Here is a 10,120-nt window from a genome sequence, read left to right on the forward strand (position 1 = left end):
AAGAGAGAGAGAGAAAGAGGGGCAAAAGAGAGAGAGAAAGAGGGGCAAAAGAGAGAGAGAAAGAGGGGCAAAAGAGAGAGAGAAAAAGAGGGGCAAAAGAGAGAGAGAGAAAGAGGGGCAAAAGAGAGAGAGAGAAAGAGGGGCAAAAGAGAGAGAGAGAAAGAGGGGCAAAAGAGAGAGAGAAAGAGGGGGGGAAAGAGAGAGAAAGAGGGGCAAAAGAGAGAGAGAGAAAGAGGGGGCAAAAGAGAGAGAAAGAGGGGCAAAAGAGAGAGAAAGAAAGAGGGGCAAAAGGGAGAGAGAGAGAAAGAGGGGTAAAACACACAGAGAGAGAAAGAGGGGCAAAAGAGAGAGAAAGAGGGGCAAGAGAGAGAGAAAGAGGGGCAAGAGAGAGAGAAAGAGGGGCAAAAGAGAGAGAGAAAGGGGGGTAAAAGAGAGAGAGAAAGTGGGGCAAAAGAGAGAGAGAAAGAGGGGTAAAAGAGAGAGAGAGAAAGAGGGGCAAAACAGAGAGAAAGAGGGGCAAAAGAGAGAGAAAGAAAGCAAAAGAGAGAGAGAAAGAGAGAGAGAGAGAGACGAAAGAGAGAGAGAGAGTGAGAGAGACGAGAGAGAGAGACGAGAGAGAGAGAGAGAGAAAGAAAAAAGGGCAAAAGAAAGAGAGAGAGAGAGAGAAAGAGGGGCAAAAGAAAGAAAGAGAGATAAAAAAAGGGGCAAAAGAGAGAGAGAGAGAAAGAGGGGCAAGAGAGAGAGAGAGAGAAAGAGGGGCAAGAGAGAGAGAGAGAGAAAGAGGGGCAAAAGAGAGAGAGAGAAAGAGGGGCAAAAGAGAGAGGTGCAAAAGAGAGAAAGGAGGGCAAGAGAGAGGGCCAAAAAAAAGGAGGATCAAAAGAATGAGGAGTAAAAAGATAAGAGGTCAAAAAACGAGGACAAAAAGACAGAGAGGCAAGAGAGAAAGGGGCAAAATGAGAGAGGGCAAAAAGAGAGAAGGCGAAAAGAGAGAGGACAAAAAGGGAAACAGCAAAAAGAAAAACTGCAAAAGGAGAATGAGCAAAAAGACAAAGGGCAAAAAATAATGGGCAAAAAGAGAGAGGGCCAAAAAAAGAAAGGCCAAAGAGAGGGCAAAAAGAGAAAGAGCAAAAAGAGAAAGGGCAAAAAGAAAGGGCCAAAGAGTGAGGGTAAAAAGAGTGAGGGCAAAAAGAGAGAGGACAAAAAGAGAGAGGGCAAAAAGAGAGTGGGCAAAAAAAGAGAGAGCAAATAGAAACAGAGCACAATGAGAGAGGGCAAAAAAACCGGCTAAAAGAGAGGTGAAAAAAGAAAAATTGTAAAAAGGGAAAGAGCAAAAAACAAAGGGCTAAACGAGAATGGGCAAAAACAGAAACGGCAAATAGAGAGGGCAAAAAGAGCAACTGCAAAAGGGGAAATAGCAAAAAGACAAAGGGCAAAAAGAGAGAGGGCCAAAAAAGGAGGGAGAAGCAAAGAAACAGAATGGGGGCAACAGAGGGGGTCAAAGAACAACAGTTAGACCTAAAAGACAACAGGGGGCAAAGAAACAGCACTGAACCAACAGTGGGAATGACAAAGAAAGAAAGCAAAGAGGAAATATGAGATAGAACACGAAAAAGAGACAAGGGAGAAGAGAAGGGAAGAGACACTGGTCTCTTTTAAAGAAGTTAAATTAAATAGTCAGTGGTACCTACTTGAGCATTTGTTGTAAAACCATAAAAATTAAATTCAATGTTTGGCGCCCTGTGTCTTTGTAGTTAACCAATTATAAAAATTGGTAACAGCTGTCTGATATTTATCTCATAAAGTCGGTCAAAAATTAATGACGGAAAATCTAAATAGTTGGCAGACATAACATTTAATAAATAGAACCTGATGTTTGACCACATTTTCAAACTCGTTTTATTTAATTCAAAACAAAATTTTAGATGCTTTTTAGGATATCATCACGAAATCATTGACATTTCCAAATTGAATTAATAACGATGACTCATATTTACTCCTACTTTTAAGATTCGTTTAAAAAAAACTGAATAATTTTGAAGTACATTGAAATTCAAGTTGAACGGTAATACCAACTAGTTAAAGACTAATTTAAAAATATTAGTTACTATTCATTGATTATAGGCAACCAACAATACATCATGCTGACGTCACATGCGCCGGAAAGCCTTTTCGCCTGGTGCGTATGCAACCGTTTCTGTGGCGCGCACGTCGCCAATGCGGGTTGCCTACCCGCATCGCGACAAAAAGAGGTTAACTCACACTTGACACTTAATGAAAATAATTGCTCCCAACTATGAAATAATTGCCAGCACCCAGCAAACTACTCACGTGCTCTTTGAGCTTATTCTGCTGGATTTTGGACTTGATCTTGGGCATCCACTCCCCCTTGGCAATACTGTTGTAGGCTCTGTCATAATTCTGCGTCCGTACGAACTCCACCACAATACTCTTAAGCTCCGAGGTGTTCGCCTTGATCGGCCTGTACCTGATGTTCATCTTGTGCGTGGTGAAACCCAGATGAGGATCGAGAACAAGCGAAGTGGCCCAGTCGTCGTTTTCTGACAGTTCGCGTGGATTCATCCCAGCAGGTTGTTGCATTTTGTGTTGGAAACTCCTCAAAGGTACATCCACAACCATTATGAACACTGCAAAGCACACGACCATTCAGAAAAGGGTCCAAAACCGCCGAGATGGAGATGTAAACAAATAGGTTGGAATTCAAGGTCAACGAACAGGCCGACAACAAAGAAAATTTTAGTTTTTTTAAATGTCAAATTATGACACTCCCACACCAGATTTTAATGCACGGGCTTTTCGGATTTTCACTCACGGACGCGGACTGGGGGGCTCGCGGCCGCCGTTCCGAGCTTTCCGGCCGGAATTAGCCGCTAATAAGGGCGATTTTGCGAGAGGAAAGCGATGGCGTACTCGATGCAGCCATTGAACCTAACACGTCAAATTCGCATTTTCGGTTGTAACATGACTTAGGGCGGCACAAATGAGCCTAAATATGCGATCTACAAGCATAAAACAAAACTTTATTACCACTTCACTGCTGATTTCTTGCTAAATATCCCACATATCATCAAAACTTTTCTACTTGTTCATCTTTGCAACGACGCTCGGAATCAATCATGGCAGTCGTTTTCCTGTGCGGTCATTTTCGATTAATGGACTGCAACCGGGGCCCTCCGGGCTGTGGAAAGCGGGAAACGGGTTCGGCCGGAGGGTCGGAAGGGCGAACGGGGCTCTTCACGGGGAAAACTGGCCCTTTAAGGGAAATTTATGTCATAAACATGCTTTAGCGCGGAGCCGAACCACGCGGTACAGGTGGTGGAGTTGGGACGATGTGAAGATGCGCGACGTTGCCGGGTGAAAGCTGGAGGAACTTTTTCGAACAGGAATAAGGAGGTTTTTGATTTATTAGAAGCGGCACAGGCAGGGCCGGCTTAAGGATAATTGATTCATAATTATGATTATTGGTGGCACAAACACAAACAAGAAAAATAAACCCAACAGTGATTATGCAGAAAATGTAAACAAGTTGCTATCAGATCAACAACACTCTTCCTGATATTTTTTTTGTCTCAGATCATTAAAGAAATGAAAACAAAAATCCTGAATACAATTTTCTAAAAATTTTATCTTTGTTACGCAGCTTCCAAACTTGGAGTCATTTTTATAATGAATTTTCAAAAAAATAAGGCCCTGCAGTCTTAACATCTTTTCAAATTAAAAAAAAAAAAAGACAAAGCCCTCGAACACTCCTTCACATTCTTTCAAAAAACACTAAAAAACCTCAAGAGTGTTTCAACTTTTTTCAGAAACAAAACAACAGAGCTCTCAAGGTGCTGCCAAATTTTTAAAAAACAAAAGAACAGCGTTATTGAGATTTTTTAAATTTTTTCCTGAAATCGAACATGTTATTCCCCATGATTCTTAAAAAAAAAAAATAGGCACCAACGACCCCAGGGGATTCTTTCGCATTCTTAAAAAGAAACACTAGAAGAGGTCCCAAGAATTTAACGCTAAAAAAATTCCAGGGACCTCCGAGATTCTTTACACTTTTTCAAGATTTTTTCGCATTAAAAAATTATACTAGTGGGTTCCAAGACACTTACAATTTTTCAAAAAATATCCAGGGACCTCCAAGATTCTATAAACTTTTTTATAAAACAAAATATTAAGGGGCCCCCAAGAAATTTAGAAAACTCTAAAATAAAACACTAGGGACTTCCAAGATTTTTTCACATTCATGAAAAAGAGGCTGAATATTTTTCCAAACTTTTTTAAAAACAAAGTACCAGAGGTCGTCAAAACTCTTTTAACCTTAAAAAAAACAAGGATTTTTGAAACTGTTTAAAATTTCGGATACCCTTAAAAAATACATTAGGGACTCCAAAATTCTTTCAAGCTCTTTCAAAAACAAAATCCCAAGGATTTCCGAGATTCTTTAAACTTTTTTTTTAATAAAATACTAAAGAACTCCTAAGAATTTTAGAAACATCTAAAATAAAAGGCTAGGGACCTCCAAGATTTTTTCACAATAAAAAATACACCAGGGGCTCCAAGATACTTAAAATTTTTCAAAAAATATCCGGGGACCTCCAAGGTTCTTTAAACTTTTTTATAAAACAAAATATTAAGGGCCCCCAAGAAATTTAGAAAAATCTAAAATAAAACACTAGGGACTAAAACAGAACATCAGGGGACCTTAAGATTCTTTCACATTCTTGAAAAAACCCTAAAGATTCTAACAGATATTTTCACATTAAAACATATACTCGGGGGCGCCAAGATGCTTAAAATAAAAAAAAAATCTAGGAACCTCCGAGATTCTTTAAACATTTTTATAAAACAGAACACCAGGGAGCCTCAAGATTCTTTCACATTCTTGAAAAAAACCCTAAAAATTCTTCCACATTCTTTTAAAAACAAAGCACCAGAGGTCGCCAAAACTCTTTTAAATTCTTAAAAAAAAATACCTTCGAAACTCTTTCAAATTTTTTATATCCTTAATAAAGGCATTAGGGACTCTAAAATTGTTTCAAGCTTTTTTACAAAACAAAATACTAAGTGACTCCAAGAATTTTAGAAAAACCTAAAACAAAACACTAGGGACCTCCAAAATTTTTTCACATTAAAAAAAATATACTAGGGGGCTCCAAGATACTTAAAATTTTTGAAAAAATATCTAAGGACCTCCGCAATTCTTTAAACACTTTTTATAAAACAAAATATTAAAGGGTCCCCAAGAAATTTAGAAAAATCTAGGGACTTCCAAGATTTTTTTCAGATTCATAAAAAAGAGGCTGAATATTCTTCCAAACTTTTTTAAAAACAAAACACCAGAGGTCCTCAAAACTCTTTTAACCTTAAAAAAACAAGGATCTTTGAAACTGTTTAAAATTTTTCATACCATTAAAAAATACATTAGGGACTCCAAAATTCTTTCAAGCTCTTTCAGAAACAAATTCCAAGGATCTCCAAGATTATTTAAACTTTTTTTAAAACAAAATACTAAAGCACCACAAGAATTTTAGAAAAATTAAAACAAAACACTAGGGACCTCCAAAATTTTTTCACATTAAAAAAATTTACTAAGGGGCTCCAAGATACTAAAATTGTTCAAAAAATATCCAGGGACCTCCGAGATTCTTTAAACTTTTTTATAAAACAAAATATTAAGGGCCCCCAAGAAATTTAGAAAAATCCAAAATAAAACACTAGGGACTTCCAAGATTTTTTGACATTCATAAAAAAGAGGCTGAAGAATGTTCCACACTTTAAAATAAAAAGCACCAGAGATCGTCAAAACTCTTTTAACCTAAAAAAAAACAAGGATTTTTGAAACTGTTTAAAATTTTTCATACCCTTAAAAAATATATTAAGGACTCCAAAATTCTTTCAAGCTCTTTCATAAACAAAATTCCAAGAATCTCCGAGATTATTTAAACTTTTTTTAAAACAAAATACTACAGGACTCCCAAGAATTTTAGAAAAATCTAAAACAAAACACTAGAGACCTCCAAAATTTTTTCACATTAAAGAAATATACTAGGGGGCTCCAAAATACTTAAAATTTTTCAAAAAATATCCAAGGACCTCCGCGATTTTTTCAACATTTTTATAATTTTTATAAAACAGAACATAGTAAAGTAAAGTAAAGTAAAGTAATCACACATCAGGAGACCTCAAGATTCTTTCACATTCTTGAAAAAAACCCCAAAGATTCTAACCGCCAAGATATTTTCACATTAAAACATATACTCGTGGGCGCCAAGATACTTAAAATAAAAAAATCTAGGGACTTCCGAGATTCTTTAAACATTTTTATAAAACAGAACACCAGGGAACCTCAAGATTGTTTCACATTCTTGAAAAAAAACCCTAAAGATTCTTCCAAATTCTTTTAAAAACAAAGCACCAGAGGTCGCCAAAACTCTTTTAAACTTTTAGAAAGGACATTCGAAACTCTTTCAAATTTTTTATATCTTTCAAAACGGCATTAGGGACTTCAAAATTATTTCAAGCTTTTTTATAAAACAAAATACTAAGTGCCTCCAAGAATTTTAGAAAAATCTAAAACAAAACACTAAGGACCTCCAAGATTTTTTCACATTAAAAAAATATACTAGGGGGCTCCAAGATACTTAAAATTGTTCAAGAATATCCAGGGACCTCCAAGATTCTTTAAACTTTTTTATAAAACAAAATATTAAGGGGCCCCCAAAAAATTTAAAAAAATCTAAAATAAAACACTAGGGATTTCCAAGATTTTTTCACATTCATAAAAAAGAGGCTGAATATTCTTCCAAACTTTTTTAAAAACAAAGCATCAGAGGTCGTCAAAATTCTTTTAACCTTAAAAAAAACAAGGATTTTTGAAACTGATTAAAATTTTTCATACCCTTAAAAAATATATTAAGGACTCCAAAATTCTTTCAAGCTCTTTCAGAAACAAATTCCAAGGATCTCCAAGATTATTTAAACTTTTTTTAAAACAAAATACTAAAGCACCCCAAGAATTTTAGAAAAATTAAAACAAAACACTAGGGACCTCCAAAATTTTTTCACATTAAAAAAATATACTAGGGGGCTCCAAGATACTAAAATTGTTCAAAAAATATCCAGGGACCTCCTAGATTCTTTAAACTTTTTTATAAAACAAAATATTAAGGGCCCCCAAGAAATTTAGAAAAATCTAAAATAAAACACTAGGGACTTTCAAGATTTTTTGACATTCATACAAAAGAGGCTGAATAATGTTCCACACTTAAAAAAAAAAAGTACCAGTGGTCGTCAAAACTCTTTTAACCTAAAAAAAAAAACAAGAATCTTTGAAACTGTTTAAAATTTTTCATACCCTTAAAAAATATATTAGGGACTCCAAAATTCTTTCAAGTTCTTTCAGAAACAAAATTCCAAGGATCTCCGAGATTATTCAAACTTTTTTATAAAACAAAACATTAGGGACTTCTAAGATTTTTTCACATTAAAAAAATATACTAGAGGGCGCCAAGATACTTAAAATTAAAAAAAATCTAGGGACCTCCGAGATTCTTTAAACATTTTTATAAAACAGCGAACACCAGGGGACCTCAAGATTCTTTCACATTCTTAAAAAAAACCCTAAATATTCTTCCAAATTCTTTTAAAAACAAAGCACCAGAGGTAGCGAAAACTCTTTTAAACTCTTAAAAAAAAACAAGAATTCTCCGAAACTCTTTAAAATTTTTCATATCCTTAAAAACGCATTAGGGCCTCCAAAATTCTTTCAAGCTTTTTCAGAAACAAAATTCCAAGGATCTCCAAGATTCTTTAAACTTTTTTATAAAACAAAACATTAGGGACTTCTAAGATTTTTTCACATAAAAAAAATGTACTAGAGGGCGCCAATATACTTAAAATTAAAAAAAAAGTCTAGGGACCTCCGAGTTTCTTTAAACATTTTTATAAAGCAGAACACCGGGGGATTTCAAGATTCTTTCACATTCTTAAAAAAACCCTAAAGATTCTTCCAAATTCTTTTAAAAACAAAGCACCAGATGTCGCCAAAATTCTTTTAAACTCTTTAAAAAAACAAGGATCCTCCGAAACTTAAAAACTTTTCACATCCTTAAAAAGACATTAGGAACTCCATAATTCTTTCAAGCTTTTTCAGAAACAAAACTCCAAGGAACTCCAAGATTCTTTAAATTTTTTTTATAAAACACTAGGGACTTCCAAGATCTTTTTCACATTAAAAAAATATCCCAAGTGGCACAAAGATGCTTAAAATTCAAAAAAAATTTAAGGACCTTCAGAATTCCTTAAACATTTTTATAAAACAGATTCTTTTTTCTTAAATAAAATACTAAAAGCCCTCAGACACTTTCACATTCTTCTCAAATTTGTTATATCCATAAATGAGTAAACTTAACTTTGCGAATTTTATTATTTTCTTGATAACCCCGATAAATAAAAATAAAAATAGGGGTGGTTTGTTAAAGTGCACTTTTTGATAAAAAAAAAATGTGACAATAATCATGCAGCGAAGATTTTTTCTATAGCTTTTTTTTAATTTTTTACATTCCAGATAAGCAGATTTTTTAGCTATAAGTCGTCAAACAAACGAAACTGTTTAAAATATTTGATTTAAATAAAATATGGTAAGAAACAAAAATTGCGGCCTACACTGTACAACCTTAAACCCACGCTGCTTCTATAGCAAATAAGTAATTACTCTTAATGACCGTCATTCCCCTGTCAAACATCTCCACCTAATCTCGAAGAAATAAACAACTTAATCTCGTGACGTCGCCAATCACAACAAGTACCTCTGCAAATACCCAGCTTTGTAAACACAGCCCATTATTACTGCACTATTCCTTTATCACGGAATCCGAAGTATTATCTCAAGTACAAAATAATTGTACCGCCGACAAATCGTTACATACACAGTAGATAAATCACTGATTTAGAATACAGTACAATTCGTACTCTCTAATCAGTCTCTGATCCCTACCGTGTGCGTCAGCGTCTCCGTTCCTCAAAATGAGTACAAACCTTGAAGACCTACTCCAAACCACCTTCCAACACCAAACCATCGCAACCCACAAACAAACAGGTACCATTCACGAAAACCACACAACAATAGCTTCCCTGGAGGTCGTCCTCAACGACGGTACCACTCTCAACATCGCCGCGAAAACCCTCCCGGAGTCACCGCTCTTCGCCGTGCTCCAAGCAAGTCTGCAGAAAGAAATCAACTTCTACAACATCGTAGCCCCAACTCTGCAGTACTTCCAAGAACGGGAGGACGTTGATGAGTTGTACTTTTTGCCGGCGAGCTATGGAACGAATCTCAGCCAAAGCACCATCCTGCTCGAAAATCTCAAGTGTCAAGGGTACGAGAACGTGGACGAGCGCTTGAATTTGGGTACCACCAGACAAGTACTCAAGGACTTGGCGAGTTTTCACGCCATTCCGCTGGCGCTCAAACTCAAAGATCCGAAAGTCTTCGACACGAAAGTCAAACGGTACTTGAGTAAGGCTGTCACGCTTGATTACAGCCAGGCGGTTTTGAAAATCGTTAAAATCGTGGAGGAGGAATCTGAGTTTGAGTCGTACTTGGACAGAATTAAGGAGAAGTTGGAAGAAGTACCGGAGAAGGCACTTCGGGCCCCGTTTTCCACGATGATACACAGCGATTGTTGTTTGAGGAACATATTAGTGAAGAATGGGGATGGTACTGCTGATATTAAGTTGATAGATTTTCAGCACTGTAGTTACGGGTCGCTTGCTGACGATTTGATTTTGTTTCTTTATACTAGTGTGCAGAGGGAAGTTTTGGAGGAACACAGCAACGGGTTGATTGAGTTTTATCACAGCAACTTGGTGAGAGTACTGGAGGAGTGTAAATGTGACCCTACTCCGTTTTCTCTGGACGCTCTATTAAAAGAAATGAAGACTGTGACTAGTGAGGGTCAGTTTGTTCACGTTTTGTCGGTTCTTCTGTCACTGTTTCAAACTAAAGACTCGGACCGGCTTTTACTTAAAGACAGAATACTCTTTGTAGTAAAAAATTTCGTAGAAAGGAAATGGATTTGATGTAACTCAATAAAACTTTACAACCTTT

General features: G+C 36.1%; 3 protein-coding genes across 3 annotated transcripts; 2 read left to right on the plus strand and 1 right to left on the minus strand.

Annotated features, from left to right (window-relative positions):
* The first annotated feature begins 1,063 nt into the window (after nt 1–1,063).
* Nucleotides 1,064–1,596, plus strand: LOC135132713 (sperm protamine P1-like). Its single transcript, XM_064060901.1, has 2 exons — nt 1,064–1,175; nt 1,367–1,596. Exons 1-2 carry the CDS (start codon nt 1,064–1,066, stop codon nt 1,594–1,596), a joined length of 342 nt encoding a protein of 113 aa, XP_063916971.1.
* A 551-nt stretch (nt 1,597–2,147) lies between these two features.
* LOC135132723 (histone-lysine N-methyltransferase Suv4-20-like) lies at nt 2,148–3,361 on the minus strand. Its single transcript, XM_064060911.1, has 3 exons — nt 3,046–3,361; nt 2,329–2,645; nt 2,148–2,225 (listed from the first exon to the last, which is right to left on the minus strand). The coding sequence occupies exons 2-3, from the start codon at nt 2,635–2,637 to the stop codon at nt 2,148–2,150; spliced, it is 387 nt and encodes a 128-aa protein (XP_063916981.1). The 5' UTR covers nt 2,638–2,645; nt 3,046–3,361.
* Nucleotides 3,362–8,958: 5,597 nt separating this feature from the next.
* Nucleotides 8,959–10,119, plus strand: LOC135132870 (uncharacterized). Its single transcript, XM_064061117.1, has one exon. It carries the CDS (start codon nt 9,037–9,039, stop codon nt 10,090–10,092), a length of 1,056 nt encoding a protein of 351 aa, XP_063917187.1. The 5' UTR covers nt 8,959–9,036; the 3' UTR covers nt 10,093–10,119.
* The last annotated feature ends 1 nt before the right edge of the window (nt 10,120 follows it).

This window comes from Zophobas morio, unplaced genomic scaffold (assembly GCF_036711695.1).
Source record: "Zophobas morio isolate AGI-343-1 ecotype UQ-CSIRO unplaced genomic scaffold, CSIRO_AGI_Zmor_V1 ptg000002l, whole genome shotgun sequence".
In the NCBI taxonomy this organism is placed as follows: domain Eukaryota; kingdom Metazoa; phylum Arthropoda; class Insecta; order Coleoptera; family Tenebrionidae; genus Zophobas; species Zophobas morio.

What these genes read in the sequence shown, in the direction of transcription:
- LOC135132870 (XM_064061117.1), top strand. Translation starts at nt 9,037, where the DNA reads ATGAGTACAAACCTTGAAGACCTACTCCAAACCACCTTCCAACACCAA.
- LOC135132713 (XM_064060901.1), top strand. Translation starts at nt 1,064, where the DNA reads ATGGGCAAAAAGAGAGAGGGCCAAAAAAAGAAAGGCCAAAGAGAGGGC. An exon ending in AAAGAGTGAGGGTAAAAAGA is followed by an intron (nt 1,176 to 1,366) that starts GTGAGGGCAAAA and finishes GGGCAAAAACAG; the next exon opens with AAACGGCAAATAGAGAGGGC.
- LOC135132723 (XM_064060911.1), bottom strand. Translation starts at nt 2,637, where the DNA reads ATGGTTGTGGATGTACCTTTGAGGAGTTTCCAACACAAAATGCAACAA. An exon ending in AGAATAAGCTCAAAGAGCAC is followed by an intron (nt 2,226 to 2,328) that starts GTGAGTAGTTTG and finishes CGATGCGGGTAG; the next exon opens with GCAACCCGCATTGGCGACGT.